Source organism: Geospiza fortis, unplaced genomic scaffold, assembly GCF_000277835.1.
Source record: "Geospiza fortis unplaced genomic scaffold, GeoFor_1.0 scaffold286, whole genome shotgun sequence".
NCBI lineage: Eukaryota > Metazoa > Chordata > Aves > Passeriformes > Thraupidae > Geospiza > Geospiza fortis.
Window position 1 is genome coordinate 1,533,084 of NW_005054444.1, and position 22,768 is coordinate 1,555,851.

Below are 22,768 nucleotides of genomic sequence, written 5' to 3' on the forward strand. Positions count from 1 at the left end.
AGAGTATGTGCTTAATAGTCAATTAACATTTCCCCTTTGTGGGGTTAACTGCTTTAAATTGCATGTTATGGAATAATTCACTATCATACAAAAGGAAATAGGAAGTCTATATGGAACACAGCTTGGAACAAAAAATCAGAGTTCTCTATAGAATACTGAAATAGGGAAATAATTATTTTTTACCTTTAGGAGTTAATGTCAGATGTTGCAAACACAGATTCTCTCAGGTATTAACTGTAGTTAACTGAACGTCTGTCAGGAAGAGAAAATGCTGTAGGTTTGACTCCACAACAAAACTGAATTCATTTGGAATTGGGTATCCAGTGAAGAAGCAGGGACTTTACTGAATTGATCTGAACTGTTTTAAGCCTTCAGGTGTAAACTGTCTCCTAGCCCCACCTCAATAAAGGTTTGTAATCCATCTACCAGTAATGAAGCCTTTGATGCTTTCAAAGCCTTTCCAGAAAGGTTTAGTAAGGGGACTAAAACAGAGTTCAATCTTATTTACGACAGAATATGATGTTTTATTTTTAATATCTTGTGACTTGGTCTTCATGTGAGATAGAAGTACTATCTAACAGTCAGTTTTAAGTCTTGATGATGAAGTTGTTGTCTGAAAATATCCCATGTTGTTGTAATGCAAACTGTTTAATAGCAATAATTGATTGTTTATTTTGCTTTTCCAGCATCTTTGAGGATGAAAGCATGAAACTACGACAGCTGAAACTGCAGAATCAGGTAAGTGATAGTGCTGAAGCTGGTAAAGATAAGTAAAGAAAATCAAACAGCCCCCCTAAAGACTTGAGAAATGGGGGTGAAGTGCTAAAAATGGTTGGTCTAATGAACTTCAAAAATTTTCATGGTTTTTATTAGTTCAAGTCAACCTTGCCATGGCTTGTAGATTTGGTGTGTTTGATTAATTTATTTTTCATATGTTCTCTTATTTCATTGGGATTGAGTCACTAGAGAGCAGGAATAAATCAAAAGATGGGAAGACTGCAGGGAATTACCCATTTTAAGCATCAAAGGAATGGTTTCACTGACCTATAGAATGATCTCTTTAACACTGCTGTTGAGAAGGATCTCCAGCCTCTTTTGACCTTTTTTTGTTTCCTACAATGAAAATATTTACAGCCAAGCATGGGTCAATTATTAGGATATCGGTCTCAGTTTCTGAAGTAGTGTTTGCTGGATGCTTACATTACCATATTCTTCAAAGCAATGAAGTATCCATCCTTAATATTCTTTCTCTGTGAAGTTTCAAATGCTTGTAAATAGATTAGACAATGTGAGACTCATGATTCTCTTGCTGGCCATTTCACATGGACCACAGATCACTGTCTTGCATTAAACTCATCTTGTTTAAATTAAAGTATGGTTTTTAGGAAAGCATTTTCCCAGCTAGCATCTTTAAGTCCAGACACAGCAGTCTTCAGGGAACTGTTGCAGTGGGTAATAATCCTCTTTACAAGAACCTGGTTATTATTTGTAGTCTGAGTTTGCTAGGCTTTGACTTCAGGTACTGAATTTATTACCAATATTATTGGGTCTATACAGGCATTTATCTAAAATACTTCAGAGTCAAGAGGTATAATTTATCTTTGGTCATATTTATGGAAGGTACAGTAGTCCTTTATCTGTAGACTATCAAATGACACTTGTTTAAAAACAAACATTTAAAAATAGAATTAATTAAAATAAATTATAAAAGAGCATTTAGTGTCAAATGCCATTTGGTAAGAAATTCCAAAACTAAGGGTGGTCTGACTGCTTGGTGATGAACCTCAGGGTCTGGTATAGAACTGGTCTTGGATCATAAGCTGGTAATAATCACTGTCTCCTAGTGCTGGGTACTGTGTTTTGCTTAGTGTCAGGCCTTGCCATGGGGATGCATGGCTATTCCTCCAAAAAAGCCAGCTGGGCTGGGTGGAATTCCCTCAGAGCAGCTGTCAGTTGCACTATGAAGAAGTCAGTTTAAATAATTAGTTTCCTTTCGCAAATTTGTTTCCATCTTTCTTGGATTTGGTTGAGATTGCAATCATCTGCAAAAGAAACAGCTAGAAAATGTCACTAAATATATTTCAACTCCTTGCCCTTTGCAAATGAGATTTGTTGAGAAGTGCTGACAATCTCTAATTAGGATTATAGAATTAGGTTTTGGATATTAATTTTAAAGTTTACTTTTACATGAATAGTACTGTGCCTTCTGAAGAAACAAAAGCCAATAGGAGATCACTACCAAATATGATGGACTCGCTGCTGGTTGTAGCTGATGCCTTGCTTGATTAATTTGTCATAAACAATTATAGGAATTGAAATTTTAAAAATGCAAAATGTTTTAATGCAGCAGGATCATATATAGAATCTCTGGTCATACAGAGAATCTGGAATAAGCCGTAGCAGAGCCATGCCTGTCCATCCATCTTTATGATTTTGGAAACCCCATCTTATGGGTTTGGAAACCCTGTAATTGCAGTAAAATATTATTTATAATAGTGCATGACATCAAGTTCCATCTGTGGGCCAGCTCTGCCTGCCAGGATGCTTTTTTCTCCTGGACTACTGCCTTTTCCTTGAGGCAAGAGCGTGTGGTTGCTCAGGCAGTGCTTATTTCCTCATTAGTTGAAGATTTTTGAGTCTTCTCAGGCGCCTGCAGCTCCGAGTGCAATGCTGCCATCTCCCTGTGCAGCGGGAGCACGAAGCCTGGCGTGTTTCTGAATGCACCTGGTGTGGTGCATTGCTCTTGACATGGAGTTTCACTGATGCCACCATCACTGCCGTTGTCACTGCTGCCCCAGCATAAGCTAAGGGGCAGCTGGAAGAGGAGAGGATGTTCCCTAGCCAGGATCCATCCTGCATGGCCTGCTAGGGTTAGGACTGTACCAACTAATAAGAAGCACAGGATTGCACCTTCAAGGCTGGAGTGGTTGGAACTTTCCTGTATATCAGCTTCCTGCCATCACAGCTGGAGAAAGAGTACTAAGCTAGTTGTTTTAATAGTACACTAGATATTCTCATGTGACTTCTCTTTGAAGCTCATTTGAACAGGAGCTGGTGGTTTCTGATCCTCTAGTCATCCTACACTCTGATGTTATGGTTTTCTAAGGTGTTTCTGCAAGTGTTTAATGCATGGAGCACACAAAATCCCAAGCAAATAATGATAATTAGTGTGTTATTTATTTGATGGGTTTTGTGTTCTGCTGTCCTGTTCATGAACTATCTACATTTTATGTAGTGATATTAAATGGATTTTTACTGTAACACAGAGCTGGAGGAAAAGGCTAATTAGTAGAAAAAATGAAACAAAATACCTATTTCCTTTTTCTACTTCCTGAGTGGAATACGGCTGGGAATACATTGTACAGAAGGGCAGGCTGCTCTGCCACCCTATGGAGAGAAAATGAACTACTGTTTGCTGTCCTGACAGTGGACTTGCACATATTTTTTCCATCTCAGTATGCAGTCATAAAGAGAAGCCTTTAAAAAAAATTAAGTTGCTATCAAGTTTTGTCCTTTGGTTGTCCTGTGGTTCTTGCAAGAAAGGAAGGTCAGTCACATCTACCAGCAGTAAACTGTTTTAACACAAGCTGATCCTGTTGGATTGGTGAGTCCAAGAAACTCTTTGATGTAACACAGTGCATAAGAATAATAATTAAAATTTAGACTGGTGAGCAGTGAAATGTTTAAAAAAAGCTTATCTAATGGAATAATCCACTAAATAATTCTTGAAACTACTATATCTGGTGTTGATCCCAAATTCAATTTTACATTCTAACAGTAGCTGTGTATTTTCTTATTTTCTTACTGGCTTTAGGTTGTAACTGTTTTGTGTTTTGCTGGTTTTTTGGGGTTTTGGTTTTTTTTTTCTTGCCTGTCTATTTGTCAGGTAGAGAAGCCTTGACAACAATTTTTCTCAAATCCTTATTCTGAGTATAATGTTTTGATTCTTGTTTTTCCTCTCTCCTTTGGAGAATTATAAACTATCACGACTTTTTTTACCTTTCCTCAGCTTTAATTTAAAAAAGGAACAAGCAACACAAACCAATGTAAATTCTTCTGAAACGTCTGACTACCTTCCTAGAAAACACATCTGTAATTAGCAATTTCTAAGAATTTGACTTTACGGCTTATTTTTCTTTTCTTATTCTAGACAAATGTTATAATCTCTTTGGAATTCTGTGTAATTTTTGCTCTGCAGGATAATCTTTGCAAATAATTCTGCAGTAGCAAACACTACCTGTACTGCAGTCCAGTCTTCAAAGGGTAATTCTGAGTTTAAATAAAAAAAGTAATTTTGTTTCAAGGTATTTGTTTTTGTTTGTTTGTTGTATTTGAGGTTTTGTATGTTTGGTTGTGGGTGGTTGGGTTTTTGGTTTTTGGGGTTTTTTCTCTTTTAGATAAGTGAAAAAACAGACAAAATAAAGAATCAAGGGCTGAATTATGTTGCAATTCCTCAGGGAGAGGTTACCTGAGAAACGAAACTCACTTGAGATAAAAAGACTAATAGTAGAGGGAAAAACCAGCAAGAGAAAAAGAATAACAGGAGAGAAAAGGGCTCCAAAAATGTCTGTTACTCAAGTGAATTGTATTGTTGGTACTGATGAATTGTTCATGTGGTACTGCATCAAAACTAAAAATAATTTCATGGAGAAATGGTTTCTGTCATCAAAAACAATTTTTAGGGGTGTTCAGGTACCTAAGAGACAGCTATGGATAAACTGCATATACTGTAAGGAGCTTGCACGTTGTTTGCATAATGGTGCAGGATATTAGAATATGATTTTTCCTTCTTCATGCATCACCTTTGTTTTTAAGGACTAGGCAGGTCTGTCTAAAATGGCACCATGTCCCTTTTTGCCTTGATTTAAGTCTAGAAGTTGTTTCTGTTCTTGTTGCTTAGGAAATCTTAAGTATCAAATGTATATGTATCTTGGAGAAATAATGTTTTCATTTTTAGCATTTGGACTTACCAGTCTTTCCTTTCAGTCCTGAATTATATGGAAAAAATTTTCAAGGTAGATAAAATTTCTTTTTAGTGGGTCATTCCTATTTTAATTACTGTTATTTATTTATTTATTTATCGCCCCACCTTAGGTCTCTTTCTCTATCTCTCAGCATTGGTTTCTGGGAACTACTTGCTTTAAGTTTTCCCTATAAGGTGATAGCTTTTGAGATAAAAATCTTTTCCTTTGCAAGTCCTGACTGTTTCATACTGGATTATGGATGACTGCTGAAATTGTCTATTTTTGTTAAGGATTGCTGCAACTGAGACTGGGTGAAAGGATTTTACTGGTAGTCTCAAGACAGGTCAGAATAAGGAGGTGTCCATGTCAACCTCTAGTGGAGAATCAAAGTCAGTATCTCACTCCAAAACCACAGTGATGTCTGTGTGTAAGATTTTTGTAGGAGCTTGCAAGAACATTTCAGTTTTATTTGACATTCTGATCAGGGACATGTCATTGCCAGTGGCTGAGGCGTGGATTCTGCCTCTCTAGATGTGGTTACTCATCTCTGTTTCCTGCTTTTCTTTATTCCACAGAGAGCCCTTCTAGAGAAGAAGCAGAGGAAGAAACGTCTCGATCCATTGATGGTGCAGCCAAATCCTGAGGCCAAGCCGCGCAGGTCAAAGCCCAAAGGGGGCGAGGAGCAGACTCCTTTAGTAGAAACTCCTACCCCTGTCCACAGTGATGTTGTTTTACATGGTAAATAATCAACCTGATTGCAACAGGGTTCTCCAAAATCCCAGTGCATGCATTATGTCACAGATGGGTGCTTACATTGCTGTGGTAGGGGTCAAGTGATAAGATTGATTACATACTTTTCTATATACAAAAGCTGAATTGTAGTACAGTATGGTTGAGCAATACTAAACTGTGAAAGCAAGCAAAAACTTCACCTTGATTTCTGTGACAGTTGTAAATCTTCATGTAGCCTTGAGTAATCTCTCCCTTGTTTTAGGCTAGAAGAACTGTAGAAATGGGCTGGCAACTTCTATAAAGGTGGGGACATACAAATCAAAAGTAAAAAAATCTTCTAAAGCTGTAAGATAAAGAAAATAATTCAGTAGTGACTGCTTGTACAGTGTTTCCTTATGGTGTCATGGATACTCCACCTCAAGATTGCATATGACTGAATGATAAAGTGGAGAAAGCAAACAAAAAGTGTTGTGAACACTGTGTTAGGCTCTTGATGGTTTTTACCTCATCTGTTGTTTTTTGTGGGCTTCATTGAGACTGAAACATGACAGGTTATAGTGGTCCGCAAAGTCACAAGCACAAAATGCTATCAGGGCCAAAGGCAATAACTTGGTGATCTCAAAACATTGCAGTAGAATAGTGACCATTATTTTAGGAATGAAAAGAAATGCAGTAGTGAGAGCCTTAAGCCTCCCATGTCACAGGGAGATGAAAAGAGCAGCAATGAAATCCTTATATTCCAGTGGAAGTGTCAGGAAGTTGTTTATGAGAGCCAGGATCCCATCAGTCTATCAAGAAAGTTATGGGAAACTTCTAAGGCTTTGAGATGTGTGCTATTGCAGGGTGTTATAATACAAGCCTTGTATTGATAGCAAATTAATATACACAGTAGAATTTTAAACCTCCAAATAAAGGGTGTTACCTGGTTTGAAGATCACAGTTGGAACTATGTTATCCCTTCTGTCTTGTATATTTTTCTTGTTCTTGTTCAAAATATTCTTTGAGTATTTTTCTTGTTCTCCAGATGCCTTTCAGGATCATAGGATGGGAAGGAAAGTGGTGGTGTTTGTGGTGGCATTTATATGTCTAAAATTAGGCGTAAGAAAGCTTCTGTTAAAAGACACTTTCAAGTTGAGAAGAGAATGAGAGATAAGATAGGTATAACTTTTAAGGTAGAAGTCTTCAGTAAGACTCAAATGAAAACTTAACAGCTCATTCACTACCTTTCATAGTTCTGAGGCTTCCTCAGTGCAAGCAAGTCCTGGTAAGATGTGATAACAGCAGTAAGCATGTCAGAAATACAATGCCTAGTAAAGCAGTAGAGTTTTAAGAAGGAAGACAGTGGGAAAACAAGAAATCCAAAGCTGGAGCTACACTTAGGTATTAAGTGCTATATATTAGGTGTTATGCCAGACCCTGACATCAAGATGCCACCACCAAGTGTAGTGCATCACTGTGGTGTATGATTTAAACATGAAAATTCCATTCTAACAAAAAGATAGATGTTTTTTTTCTGTCTATGGCTGTAGATACTTTTATGAAATTGATTTGTGGTGTTCACTGTAGAGTACTCACTGGCATAAGAGCAAACAATGTGAAGGAAAAGAAAATAAGGGAGATGTCTGTAAATAAATCAGAAACTATCAATGTGCATGACAAATACAACTTGTTTTAATTGCTTAAGCCCTTGTAAAAAGGTAAATAAAATCACTATATTTAATAGGGAGAAACTGATAACTGATATGTTTAAAGTAATAGGCAGTCTGTCCCAGAGTCAGGCCTGATTCCTCCCAGGCCTTCTGAAAAAAAATGAACAAGTATATTTCATACTTTAAGGAGATGCTAGAGGAAGGCAAGATGAAAAGAGCCACCATCCTGGGGTGCATCTTTGGCCATAAAATAATAGACTTTGGAATTTTTGTTTCATTTTGTCCTGCAGGCATTGATGGACCAGCTGCTTTCCTGAAATCAGAAGTTCAGGATTTGGGGACCAAGCTCCAAACTCTGTCTGTTGGATCTACCAAACCAGAAGACAATGCAGATAAGGAAAATGATGGAGAGGCTGTAACAGACACAGCAAGCAAGCCAGATCTGCAAGAAATATTACAGAAAAGAGGTAAGAGTTAATAATGGGTAAATGTCTTTTTTGGGGCTCTTCTACTTTTATAACTTTATTTCAGTGCCATTAAAAAATGAGGAATCGTGAAACAAATGTCTGTAGGACACTTTTAAAAGAGCTACTAGATTCTACAGCATGTGGAAGTGCAGTGCTGTAGTTCCTTTTCCTGATATTATTTGAACCATACCAGTTGTATTTTAAGGGTTTCTCAATGTGCTGTATATTTCCAAGGAAACTGCTCACAAAATGCTATACCACATTTTGCTAAAGTTTGGGGTGTTTTTATTCCAGATATGTTACATTTTGACAAGGTGCTTGAATATTTTCACAATAGCAGGACCCTTCAGTAAATGCCATGATTTAACCCTTTAGGAGCTAACAGGAAAGGTGTTTTTTCTGAGTCAGAGGCTGTCACAGTCAGTGGTTTTCGAGTTATATATTCAATAATGATATCCCATTGAGTAATTTCCTAGTGGAGTGTCAAGCTCTGTCTGCCAAGTATCTTAAGTTGCTGCCAGTACTACAGGAAAACTTTTTTTGTTGCATGCAGCCTAAGCACTTTGCAGTAAAATAATGACTAGTGTTTAATTTAGTATACAGCTTGTTTTTATTTTGCAGAGCTTGTCTCCCAGAATGTTTCCTGTATACTGCAGGTATTGAGGTGCTATCACATTCAGAGGTATTGTCATCCAGTTTTCAGATGGCACAGCTGCTTACCTACAGATAGCAACATTACACAAGAGTTGGAAAAGGAAAGAGGAGAGAATATCCAGTAACTTCAGGGGAAATTAGTGGAGGTAGAATATAAACAGTGAATTTTGAAATTGGCTGGAGTACTGGGGTCAACGCCTTTCCTCTTCCCAAATGTCCCTTGGGAAGTTTACTGACAGGTTGTTAAGACTGGATTTTTCTGTTTTATCTGAGACTTCCAGCAGTGTCCCTTTGCAGTGCCATGTCAGAGCATTGTTAGTAATATATGTTCTTAGAAAATTATTCTGTTAAGCAGGTTGTGTTCACTGTCTGTAATGCTTTAGATAAATCTCCTTTCTACAGCCAGATTAAAGAAGATAATCACAGAACAGAATCTCAGATGCACAGAATCAGTTTGGTTGGAAAAGACCTTTGAGGTCATTGAGTCCAACCTATGACCTAACACCACTTTGTCACCTAGACAGTGGCACTAAGAGCCACATCCAGTCTCTCCTTAAACACCTCCAGGGATAGTGACTTCGCCACTTCCCTGGGCAGCTCTTTCCAACTCCCAGTCACCCTTTCTGTGAAGAACTTCTTCCTAATGACCAATTGATGTTGCAGTTCCAAGTGTAAGCACACACCAAATAGTGACGTGTACACAAACTCTTCATAAATGTCTTTGTGAAGAGTTATTTTAGTTATATACCCACAGTCATCTCTACATGACTGTGCTTAGGTTAAGATTAAATAGGTCCTGAAACATCTCAGTCTGTGCTTCAGTTTCAGAAATCAAGTCGTTATTAGTATTTATGGACCTGATCAATGTAATAACAGGAGGGGCTCTTACTGAAAAATTGACATACCCTGTATCAGGCACAAGACTGAGGGAAAGTGGTAAAGGATGTAAACTGTACAGAGTCCAATTTATGGGATAGGTGTCAGCATATTGATCTGGATTTCCTTTTATTGTTGTTGCTCTTAAGACATGGAGGACTTTTCTGCATGAAAATATGCAAAATTAGTTCAATGACAACATATACTAAGCAATATGTTATGTCATGGAATATCAAGTAAAATCCATATTAATAAAGGCCCGACAGCTGCTTAATCATCTGCACAGTGACTGCTGCAAAATATCAGTAGGAATTTGAATTGCAAGGCTCAGGAAGAGATACAGCACATGAAAAAAATCAGCAGTTGAAACAGAAATTAAGAATCATCAGTTGAAAAAGCAGAAATTAAGACTGTGAATAGGTATTCAAGAGTCATATATGAATTAGTGATGCCATGACACCTACTTTCAGAGATTACATGCTTAAATCCTGTATTCTGACAGGAATTTCAGGCAGTTTGAATTTTGACGAGGAGGACACAGAAGAGGAAGAAGCTAGTAAGAGACCAGTATCTCATTCACCAAACCCTGAATCTGAGAGGCCTAGTTCCGCATCCAGCGAGAAGTCTTTTGCAGTAAGTGTCTTGAAATCCATTTCTGATAAGCACTGGGCTTGTGCCTGATCTTAGTGATAACCCCTGGAGCACTGGGTTAAAATACGGTAGCTGCAAGTATAGTAGCCAGCAATATTATTTCCTGAAAGCAGAGTAAGGTCAAGATTGTCAGGCTCTCTGACTGAAGAGACACTGAGTTAAACATAAAGACTTAGCAATGATCAGAGGAACAATTGTGGGTGGAGGATCCTAGGGAGCCTAATCAGAGAATATGGGAACACAGTGAGTCAGCACTATCACCCCTAAAGGAGACAGACTGGGCCATTGTCTCTGCAAAATTGACCAAAATGACTCAGAAGCTTTGAAATGCCATGCAAACATAGGAGGGATTTCTTCCTGAAGGTTTGTGGCATTTATTGTGGGATGCAAAGAGAAACAGAATTTTGGAAGGGAACAGAGAATACTGGGATTGGACAAACATCATGTAGGATGTTTGGGGGAATAAACTTAAGAGGGAAAAGAAAGGTATCAAGGTGGATCAGGGAGTAATAAGCATGGGAAGACAGGGATTAAAAGGGGTAAAAAGCATCAGATATGTGTAAACAACTGCAGAACAGTATGATTGTCTGCCCAAGCCTTGTGCCTTGATTACTTCACCATGTCCCACTCTTTTCTGTAACTCCACTTCTAACTATTTCTTGTGTGAATCTGTTTGTGGGTGTGTGTGTGATACAGATACATGCATACATACATACATTGACAAATTATGTGCTAACCTAGCCAGTGAGTTGGAAGAGACCAGCATCAGGAAGACACAGGGTCTGAGATAGCTCAGATCAGATAAAGACCGTGGGGTTTGAGCATGGATGCTGGACACCCTTCAAAGTCCATGGTGTGGGAGGTGCACCTGAGTGTATTTGTGAGGTGACTGTGTATATGATGCCCTGCACTAGTAGTGCAAGAGGTCTGGGTGGTCAGCTTCTTGGGAGACTGGGCTGTGGGTGCAAAATGCTGGCGATACAGGTGCTGGGTGCTGGAGCGGGGAAGGGGGTGAGACCCTCCAGTGAATTTCAAATCTTTGTATGCATATCTGTGTTGTTCACTCAGGTTTCTTACTGGCTGTAGCTGGAAATGGGGATAAACCTGCAACTTCATCTTGAAGGCCCAATCAAAGAGGAATCTCTTGGGTGCTACAATTCACAGGATTCAGCTATCTCCAAGAAAAAATTACTTTTATGACCTGTACCAGATTTCCATTAGAATTTAAATTCCTTTGATTACTCTGTGCATCCTGACTATACACATTGTTCTAAGGCTCTTCCAACATTTAGTTGATATGTTTCCACCAGCAGCTGACTCCCTTTATCCTACTGTTCTGAACCAACATAATGTCAGCACTCATTTCTGTCACAAAATCCCAGCCTGTCTTGCTGCAACATCCATCAGTCCTGCTTTATCCTACTCTTTTATTTTCCACAGCATTTGAAGTTCTAAAAGCAAAGAGGCTCTTTGCTTAGAATATTTACAGCATCTCATCCCATTTGTCCCTTTCTAGCAAATCACTCATTTCTGCTTAATGGGTACATTTTTCCCCTTGGAGACCTAGTCTTTCCTCAGAGTAAAACCTTCAGCTGCTTTCTTCTGAGGAAATACAGGTGGTATCTTGTTTAACCTTCCTTTCCCCAGTATCTTCTGGAGACATAATATCTTATGTTTCAAAAAACCACAATTTTCTTGTGGAATACCAGAGTCTCTGATCTGATATTAATTTGCTAATATGATGCTTCTTCCCATAGGAAACAGGTGCTTCCTGTAGTCCATCCCCTCAGGCAGATGCACAGCTGGGAGAAGTAGAGAACTTGGAGGATTTTGCATTGCGCCCTGCACCCCGTGGAATTAGTGTCAAGTGTCGAATCACTAGAGATAAAAAGGGAATGGACCGGGGACTCTTCCCTACTTACTACATGCATCTGGAAAGGGATGACAACAAAAAGGTATTGGAAGCAACACACATTATCTTGGCTATTGTACTCCTACCAAAAAATGTGTTTGGTGCAAGGGAGAGCTTTTGATAAGAAACATGTAGTGGAGAACAGCCGTCATTAATATGAGGACAGCACATATTGGGCCAAGGCACTAAGGAGGGAATTAGCCTGTGATTAGCATTGTATTGTGGTTTAAAATCCATAATACAGTGAAAGATGAATTTGAAAAAGAATAAAAATGTTCGATCTGAAAAAAGAGCAGGAAGACTGAGTTGCTGCAGAAGAAAAGGAGGGAAGACTAGAAAGGACAGGTGCATTAAATCTACACTGCCAAGTGAGCTGATGGAGAGAGAGGATTTCAGGCTGGACACTTTAGAAGAGAACAGAATTGTGGAGACAGTAATATTAGCACAAAACAAAAAAGGGAGCGCCTACAGGAAATGGAGAGATAACAATTTGGATAGCAATGCCTCTGCATTCTTACAAAGCACCAGTCTTGATCAAAGTTTTGTTTTTCCAGACATTCCTTCTTGCAGGGAGAAAAAGAAAGAAGAGCAAAACATCCAATTACCTCATATCAGTTGATCCAACTGATTTATCTCGGAAAGGGGAAAGTTTCATTGGAAAACTCAGGTGAGAACGACAGATGAAAACTACAGACAGTTGAGATAGGATTTTAAGTGAGTTGTGTTTATGACTGGCAATCTGGTTTAAATGTAGAGAGAATGAACTTGTATTGTTCTTCTCCATGTAATCTGTATTCACTTGGGTTGGCAGCCCTCTTCAGCATTACCATTCACTCTGGCAACTCAGAGCAGAAATTGTCTACGTGCTTCTCCAGGATAGGTTACAGGCTCACATGGGCATGTCACAGAAGCTCCTTACTGAGCTGGCAGCAGGGAAGATTCAGATGGTAAATGTGTGTTTTTGCTGTGTTGTACAAATACTTTCAGAAGATGACAAAATTTTCTACTGATGCCTCTCTTTCTGTGTTTTTCCATAACCTGACATTAGGTCAAACCTCATGGGAACCAAATTTACAGTCTATGACCATGGTGTTAACCCAGTCAAGGCACAAAGTCTAGTGGAAAAGGCTCATACAAGACAGGAGCTCGCAGCTATTTGTTATGTAAGTACTGCCTCTCCCTTTTGCCCCTTTCTTTGTGCCTTGTTACCGAGGAAACACAGCTTGCAAAATCGTGCTGCTACCAGCCTCCTCCACTTAACTTTGGAACCAAGTGACCAATTTCAACCAGATACAACAAGAGGCAGAGGCCTCACAGATAAATTCTTACAAGTTTAATGAAAAAAAAAAAAAAACCAATGTCAGGAGTGGGAGAAACACCTAAATGAACATCGTTATGACTTTCTTATCTGGCTAGTTCAGTGTGTGGCCAGTCACACGTGCTTTACATGAAGCCAGACTCAGCTGCCTCTGGCCCAGCTGGTATCTGGTAGGCCCTGAGAAGGAACTGGGAGTACCCAGTGAAACAGAATTAGTTTGTGCAGAACCAAAGGCATTTTGAGGCACAGGAGGGAGCTGGTATTATTTCAGTAGCACCTTGTTGGTGGTAAGGATGTGGTTCCAGGGTAAATTGTGATTCACTCTAGCTCTGTTATAGAGATGTTCTTCTGCTCTTGTGGATCACCTCAGTATAGGATTCAGAGTAAGGAGGCACTTGTGGAGACTACAGAATTACATGAGAATTCTCATGTCACATTGTTTTGTATTCCAGTCCTACAGTTTGAGTAAAATTTGAGGTTCTCTACAAAATAATTGCTGTGAAGTGTAAGGATTTTTATTTTTCTCACAGGTGTTTTTACTTTTCTTACAGAAGCTTAAAGATGCATTAGCCTACTGGAGCAGTGTCTTGATTTTTTGCTTTTGCTCTTCATCTTAATGGCACTTGGGAAGAAATTGATGTGATAATTCCAGTACTAGCCTGTTTACAGAAGTATTACCAGATATTTTCTTTGTATATAGTATTCTTCAGTTTCCTACCTAGCTAGACACAGCAAGGTGTTAGAATGAGCACAGGCAGTTAATATAAGGTCAGCTTTTCAGAATTCTGAACTTTTATATATAAGGATTTTTTAAAGTTTAAATATGAATAAAATCAGTACCCTCATTCTTATACATGCCCCCAGATTTTTTGAAGTGACGTAATAGAGGTTGCAGCTCCAAAGACCTTTGTGTCTGCAAAATGCATTAACGTGTTAGGAAAAGCTGTATCACTTCTGTCAGTCAATTCAGTACTTCTAAAAGATTCTGGCTTTTAAATGGTCTTTGAGAATTTTAAAGGTTATCACAGATATTGTTATGGAACACTTTAAATGGACCCTTGGATTTTGGCTGATAGTCTTAAATGAATGGTTTGAGAACACCAGGACTTTTTTCCTTTGCTTTTTGTGCTCAAGCCACTTGGAGCAGTCTTCTTCAGTACTCTGGAAAAATCTGCTTAAGATTGAGGCGTGGATAGTTGCTGAATACTTCCCTTCCTGGGTTTGTTCTTAAACATTTATAAAACAGTATGATTTGAGAGAAAATTGTAGGTGTGTTCTTTAACACAAATAACAGCACCTGAAGAAAAATGTCATTCATTGTTTAGAAACATTTTAGACTAACTGGTGATATACAGACAACACAGAGTCAAGTCAAAGATATTTTGCTTTCTGTCATAGTTAAGGCTTGTTCACTAGCAATATTTCAACACATTACTGCCTCAGGTGCAAAAAACTTATGCCTGGAAATTGCATTTGTATAATTTTGTTGTAAATGTTTTAGTAGGTAAGAAATGCACTCCAAATTAGTTTATACCATGCACATCTCCTAACATTGTTCTCTAAATGAGAAAGGGAGAGAAAGCAGTTCTCACTGATTAAACACAGTTGCAAATATGTAACTGATGCTACAGTTGTAGCCAGTAAACTTCTAATAATTAGTACAAATGGTGATACAAGTTTTGCTGTCTTTCTTTCTCTAAGGTGAAGTATCTCATTTACTGACAATAATGGCCTTCCTTGTCTTTCAGGAAACTAATATCTTAGGATTTAAGGGTCCCAGAAAAATGTCTGTGATCATTCCAGGAATGAACATGAATCATAAGCGAATTCCAATCCGTCCACGAAATGTGAGTTATGAAGTTTGGTCATGTTTCAGATTGAAGGAAGAGGTTAAAACTTCCCTGTAGAGGCCTGGGTGTGGCTGACAGTCAAGGCTTTTAGGGGCCAGGGCTTTAGCAAGTCTCCTGGAGAATAAATACAATGTTGCCTAAATGTGTTGATTAATTTGTTCTTGCCTTCTGCCTAATCTGTAGCTTTCTGAATAGTATTTGTATCCTTACGGATCCTTTGCACAGCCTAAATATGGTTTACTTCTCTCTCCCTTGTTGCTGTTGCACCTACAAGCCACCCTCATGGTGAGATACTGTTGTGCTGAGGCCTCGATGAACACTGGACACGCTTGCTTCTCCCAGGAGTTCCCATTCTGAGCCAGGATGTAGATTGTGACAGATAGGCAATAGACAGATTAGGTACTGCTGGTGCAGTAGCAAGGGAATAAATACATTTTTGATCAGAATGCTGTTAGCTTTTTTGTAGGAGCAGGAGAAAAGGAGGATTCTTGAAGAAGAAGGAGGGATGAGGAGAAGACGGAGTTTTGTTGTGACTATTTAGTGAGGATTTCTCATAGATATGAGAGGCGTTAGAGCTAAAAGCTTACAGAACAGTATCTGAAGGTATGTTAAGGTTTGTGATGAAAATTGTTAGGTTCCCTTAATGTGGGTTTTATGTTTGGTGAGCGAAGACCTAAAGGCAGAAAGAAAAGGTACCAACTGAAAGGCGTGGTCAGTGTTTTAAGCTAGAAAGTGGTATTTGCAGCCATGTTGAGAGTAGATATGAGTAGGACAAGAAGGTATTTCCTGAGGTCAGAGAAAAAAAATCTTAAAGAATGGAAATAGAGAGTCATGATGGCCCAGAAAAGAGATTTAATTTTTGTGAATGGTCAGAAAAATTGTATCTAGAAGTGCTCATTTATTCATTGTCTTTCAGTTGGTGTTGCCATCTCTCCTATTAGCACAGTAATGGTTCCATGGCCCTGCCTTAAATTTTCTCCCATAAATCTAAAGGCACTTAGTTGGTGCGAGTTCTCAAGGGTTTGTTTTGCATTTTTAAAAAATAAATAAATATAAAATTAAAAAGTTACTAAACTGAACTGGAAATTTTATTTAGGTTATCCTCAAAAATCTACTATGGTATCTTTGTATAATACTGAAGCACATACTATAGCCATATCAGTCAGATCTCCGAAACAGGTTGTTTTCTGAGCAATTTTTCCTGTTAGTACCTTAAGCTTGGACTCTTTTTCTTCAGAGTTTTAACATATATACTTTTGATTTTATTTGTTGCAGAACTTTTAAAATTAAATCATATGCCATGTTTCACTACAACCTGAATCTCCTTGTAATTCATTATTTGTCAAATTTAATATGCTGGTTTACTTCCTTTTTGTATCTTTTTGGTTTTATTTCTCTCTGATTTTCATACTGGGCATCACTCCTTAGACCCAATAGGATGACATTTAACCTTACATTCTACTGCAGCCTTTGACTTTCTACTGGAACACCTCAGGGCCTGGCACTATGCAGTTAATTATAGATTATTTTCTTTTATTTCAAAGTTTACAGTGTTAGAAATGGAAACTGGATGCAACAGGATCAGAGAAAGATTGAGACAGAAGGGTTTCATGCCAGCAGGATGGCAATTATCTGTGGACTCTGAATTTCTCCCTTTCCTCTACACACACTTCCTTCCCTATCACTCTTTTTAGTTTATTGAGTGAAAAGAAATGCTTGGACTGGGAATCTATAAAAGTATCTTCCTGGTACTTGCAGAAAGTATTCAGTAGGACTGAGTTTATGTCATATCAGTGTGTTTCATTAAACAGGGAATGAAGTGACAGAGTGCACACACAAGAGAGGTGGTACTCAGAGGCAGAGACATTCCAAATCTGATAAATATATTTCTTTCTTCTGAACAGGAGCATGAGGGTCTGCTGTCAAAATGGCAAAACAAAAATTTAGAGAACCTCATTGAATTGCACAACAAGGCTCCAGTCTGGAATGATGACACTCAATCGTATGTTTTGAACTTCCATGGGAGGGTCACTCAGGCCTCAGTGAAGAACTTCCAGATTGTCCATGACAATGACCGTAAGAGTCTGGTGGAGAGTGTGTGGCACTTACTTAAACAGGGAGAACCTAATTTACTTCATGAGGTTTGGGAGGAATAGGAGACCCTTCCTAGAATAGGTAAACTGGGTAAAGGAAGCTAGTTCATGATTACTGGGGACTTCTGAGCTGTCAGGAAAATCATATAAGGCCTCCTTTTTTCTGGGGTGGATGCAGACTCTGCTGTCCATAACTGCAGCAAAAGAGGGGGCAAGTGAAAGCTGCCTGAAGTGAAAGACAATGTCTAATACAGCACCTTCAGGCTAACAAAAGAATGGTTTGAGCTTTGGTTCTGAGAAGAAAAATCTCTAGAATAGCACAGTCACTCTAGAGGACAGATTTCAAGGCCACTCTGGTGAGAAAGGATGGATACACCAACCCCGTATATTTGGGACTGGCCGATGTGGGGAGAGTTTGTGGTTGGGTTTTGTTTTGCTGCTTTTTTTTTTTTTTTTTGTGGTTTATCTTTTTCTTTTGCTTCACTGTGAAATTGTTCATCTCTGAATGTCTTTTCTCCCCAGCTGACTACATCGTGATGCAGTTTGGTCGTGTAGCAGAAGATGTGTTCACTCTGGACTATAATTACCCTCTCTGTGCTCTTCAGGCTTTTGCTATTGGACTCTCTAGCTTTGACAGTAAATTGGTCTGTGAGTGAGTGAGTGAGGGACAACAGACATGAACCATGGAACTCACTCCCACCCCTACATCTTGTAAGAGTTGCAGGTGTAGCAATGAAGAGCATATTGGAAGGGAAATGGAGGACAGACTTCTGCAGGCTTATTAGAAAACTAATTCCAGCCTTCAGAGCATTGTGGGAGTTGACAGCAGACCACCTTGGGAGCAGCATCTGTATGGCCTGTGGAAGAGCAAGAAATCTAGGTGATGTTTCTGTCATTGGTGTTGATTCTGCTTTTAGAATCCTTATTTACAGATGCTGCATGAGAGTGCGCTAAGCCCACTTTTTGGAACTCCTTGCAGCTAGAATTAGAAAAATAATGGCAAAATGTTCATTTACTTTGAAGCTTCCACAAAGCCTGGGAGATGATGCTACTCAAGAGTTCCTAATCAGATGAACTCAGAAAAAAAGAGAACAGCTGGAATTGGCTCTAATACAACACTTTTACTCTTGGAATGATTGTCTGCTAAGACTGATACTCCATTTCCCTTTCAGTATTCTAATTTCTCTCCATCCCTTGACAGTCTTTTTACCAAACTAAGAACAAGCAAATCTGAAACACTCCCTTTTCGGTGGCTGATATTATATTCATTGCTACTTCTGTTACTTCTAACCATGTGAAAAATGAGACTGAATAGATGATAGAATCTGGCTGAATTTGGCAGAAGATAGTATTGTAACAATATACAGTACCACTTCTGAAAAGCAGTGTTCTGATTGGTTGAATCTAGACTGTAAACTGATGAAAAATATTTTTAATTATGCCATTGTTCATGAAATTTGCTACATTTTAGGTATACATTTGTGACCAATTTTATTTTTTTTTAATGTGAGATTATCTCAAGGCATGACATATTAAAGTAGATTTTGTATAAATAATTTTAACCTGCCTATAAGAAGGAGTTACCTCAAAAAGAGATTACAGGTATTTTCAAAGGCATTGGTAAATTTATTGTAATTGTACCACAAGGCTCTGCAATGTGTCCTTCCAATGTTCCATTTTTAATACTGGGTGTTCAGTATGGAGACTGTGTCACAGCATGGAACACTTGATTCATGTGGCCTTAACTCACCAGAGTGGATTGCAACACAGTGTGGCCTGGAGGCCTCAGTGCACACATCTTCTGGGTACTGAAGCACAGAATATTACTGTCTTGCCTGCTTTTTGCCTATTACCCATATTCACAATAGTTTGGAGAAGTCTGTCCCTCTACTGAGACAAGAATTAGGTGTACTCCAGCTTTGGATATTGTCCTTGTCAGCAGACTAACTCTGTTTCAAGCTGCAAAGAGCAGATATATTGCTTTTGGTCTCTGGAGTCTTTGCAGCGGTAGATATCACTTGTGCTTTCAAACTAACAAAACTTTGTGAAGACGTTTTCTGATATTGCCAGAAAGAATAATGATCATAGTCACAAAGTAAATGCTGTATTTAACTGTAAAATAATGAATTGAGGCTGAGAAATCCAGCTCTTGTATCTTTCAGATGAGCATTTTTCAGTAGCTGCTGAGATATTTCCTTGAGATGATCTTATCAGAAAAGCAGTCTGTGAAGAGAACTTGAATGCTAATGGATCTGTTTTGTGCCTTCCTGCTCATCAGGCTGAGGATGAGACCTGGCAGTGCTTTCCAGCTGTGCTCTTCTAAAGTCCTGGCTGATGGGTCTGCATTCCCTCTGCCCATCCAGGAAAGGAAGTCAGTTTGTGTACCTGTCTGATTATTTTTCTGACTAGGGATGTGTGAAAGAAATTGCCTTATGTTATTTTGGGGTGACCTGAAGGTAGGATGCTAATTTCTGATTCAAGATTATTTTCTGTGTGCCCAGAAAAGCATCCTTTTACTTAATTAGCCTTGTCAGCAGTGACTCTTCAAGCTATTTCTTGACATCAAATGATCATGTCACGGCCCCTTAGTCAAATTCTGCAGACAGATGAACTGATTCAGTCATCTTTATCAGATGCTGTTTTACATTAATTGTATTTATAACTTTTATATCTAAATGAAAATAAACTAATTTATATATTGAAAAGTCTTTAATTCTAAATGATTGTTTTTATTTTACTGTCACTTGTGGGTGTACTGTGTTCCTTCTCTGACTTACTACCTCAGTTTCTTGCTATTTCTTGAATATCATAATTTTCTTCTTACTATTTTCCTTTGTAATTCTTAGTTCCCATTCTTTGTGATGTTAGATATTTTTCCCATATACTTGGAAATCTGGGAATAAATGTAAGGGTAGTCTGTCTAATACTTTTACCCCCTCCCTCCCCCAGTATTATCAGGTATTGCTGTAGTTCTTGGTTTCTATTTCATTGTTTAAGCTAGTTCAATTTCTCTGCCCCATGTTTCTAATGTTTTTTCCCAGCATCCAGCTAGGGCATTTGAGATGGTCCTTACTGCATTTTCCCACCTGCCATCTGAACCCGTTCAACTGTTGAAGCACATAAGGTGGTGTTTTCTGAATCAGGTACTGAAGTCATGCAAGGCTAGGAAGAACATCAAGTTGAAGTGGTTATATTTTCCTATTTCCACTGAGAGATGTATGAACCTCAATAAGAGGAGATATGATGGATCTGATAATCAGAAACTGGCACAGCTCTCAACATGCAAGCCCTATTCTTCAAGCACCTCTGTTTTTTCCACTATTTCCATCTGAGCCAAATTAGTCTTAGAGGGAAGAGAAAATTAAGTGGGAAACATGACTGGGCACTTGTTCTTAACACAGTAATATTAGTTGCATACGTGCAAATGTAGCATGCTAGAAATCCCAGCAAGATCTTAAAGAAGCATATTAAATGGTTAAACTGGAGTCCTAAAGGCAAGCCTAGCAGATGGAAATGGCTCTTAGGCTGTTATAGGCTCTCGGGCTTACAAACATAAAAGACAGTGAATTATTTCTTGTGCTTTTAGGGCTGTCTCACTCTCATTGAAGTTTTGCTGCTGAATTTGGTAGCAGTAGGACAGGATGTTTTGCTGCTGTTAGTATAATTATTATACCTATACTAATAATTAATTAATGTGCTCCTCTACTTGCTGGGATTAACAGCTCTGTAAATCTCTTGGATGACATTGAATTAGGTTTCCTGTTCCTGATACAGAAGACAAGCAAACCCTTCCTTGTGATTTACAAGTTGAGTTAAGAGTTTGTGTGTAGTCCTGTGAAACAGAGCTATGGACAGAGTCCTTCTTTCGCAGAGTCGGGCATCTCATCTTTGCCACATGATCAAACTGTTGTACCTAACTGCAGTTTGGAACTAGTTCAGAACTAAAGAAGTCCCTTAAGTAATCCTAGGGCCAAGAGATTTGGCCCAGCATACAGTTATGAAAAGGAGTAGAAAAGCAACACTGATGTGTAAGGGCTCCCTTACTAACAGGGAAAACAACCAGCTCCCACTGTGAGGTGGCAACGACTGAAACCCCTGCCAGGAAAGAAGGCAGAGATCCTGTACCAGTGTTAACTCTTGCATCTTTTGAACTGTACACTCTATAGTTTCTGGTTTCTCATTGCATCCCTCAAGGTGTTCTATGTAGAATTATTATTTCCTCCCTGGAAGCTGGAGGTCACTTCTTCTGTTCCAAAATGGGAGAAAGATCCAGAAGCAAACCAACTTCACCAACATGCTTTAAGGTAAAGGCTATGGTAACCATAACGTATGGTAATTTAATGTTCAATTTAATGTTCAATTTATGTATTCATAAATGGGTGAATATATTCGAGAGGCTGAAATTTTTGATCATTTAATTTTATTCAATTAACATCTCCATACAGGGCAACCCATTGCACTGTTCACAGCAAAACAGCTGAAAATTTTGGAGAAAACAAAGGATTTTTTTTAAAGCTTAATTGAATTGAGCCCTTTGTTTAATATAGGGAAAGTAATAGTAATTTGCTATTGGGGGGGGGAAGGGCTTTATTTTAAGAACTGAATAAGAAAATCATACTGATAGAGTACAAATAGGGTTGGGGAATTAATCTGATAAGTTTGCCAACTCTCTCAGCTTTCTGTTCCAAACAGAATCGTTTAGCTCTGCATTATGTCCAGTAAAAAAAATCTGAACAACCCACCACTAAAAAACCTGTATTCTCCTGAGTGAATTTCCATCTGCTACTGACTGAAGTCCTGCAAACAATTTGTGTGATGATTCACAGGAAGGAATAGGTTTCAATTCCTTCTCTTTGAGCTGTGTTGGTTTGGCAAGGAAATAAGAGCAAAACAATGTTAGTCACATAATTATGAGACCTGGCCTAGAATTCCCACTGAATATATATGATGAGAAGTGAATTACCTTTCATATATGTAGTGGTTTTTTAAAATACAGCTTAATAGAAAATATAATATAGCTTTTAAATATAGCTTAATAGAAACAGTGACTAAATTAATTAATTACAGGGCTTTATATAAAAAAACACCAAAACACACACCCCAAAAATCGTTTCACTGAATGTTGTGATATCATCTTATTTATATTATTTATACTTTTAATTTCTACAGTTGTATCAGAAAATCTTATTTATATGAAATTGAGGGGTTTTGCCACCTGGTTTCTGAGGCCTTAGGACACATTTAGGACCTCTTTCCAGGTCCCTGCAATTTTCACTGCAATTTGAAAGAGTTAGGAACTTTTTTAGCTTTGGGTTCTTGGAAAAAAACTCAGTTTCTTCGATGTACTGAAGTTTTAAAGAAAGCCAACCATGTTATAACTCTTCACAGGTAGTTCCAGCCACCTGTGGCAAAATCACCTGCCGGAGCCGTGGAAAAGTTTGGTTTGCTGATGTAGCTGCATTCCCCGAGCTGCTGCTAGGATGTAGCGACATTTACTAAACTTGCTGGTTTCCTACTGCTTTTGTTTTGGGGATGTGGCTTTTCAACCCTCGTGCGATTCTCAGTCTCATATCGGCATTTTCTAGCGCAGCATGCCGGCATT

General features: G+C 38.5%; 1 protein-coding gene across 1 annotated transcript; it reads left to right on the forward strand.

Annotated features, from left to right (window-relative positions):
* Positions 1-631: 631 nt before the first annotated feature.
* TULP3 (TUB like protein 3) lies at positions 632-19,874 on the forward strand. The gene is made up of 10 exons (XM_031062314.1): positions 632-738; positions 5,540-5,702; positions 7,636-7,812; positions 9,845-9,975; positions 11,751-11,948; positions 12,460-12,572; positions 12,954-13,068; positions 14,972-15,070; positions 16,978-17,149; positions 17,689-19,874. The coding sequence occupies exons 1-10, from the start codon at positions 706-708 to the stop codon at positions 17,820-17,822; spliced, it is 1,335 nt and encodes a 444-aa protein (XP_030918174.1). The 5' UTR covers positions 632-705; the 3' UTR covers positions 17,823-19,874.
* The last annotated feature ends 2,894 nt before the right edge of the window (positions 19,875-22,768 follow it).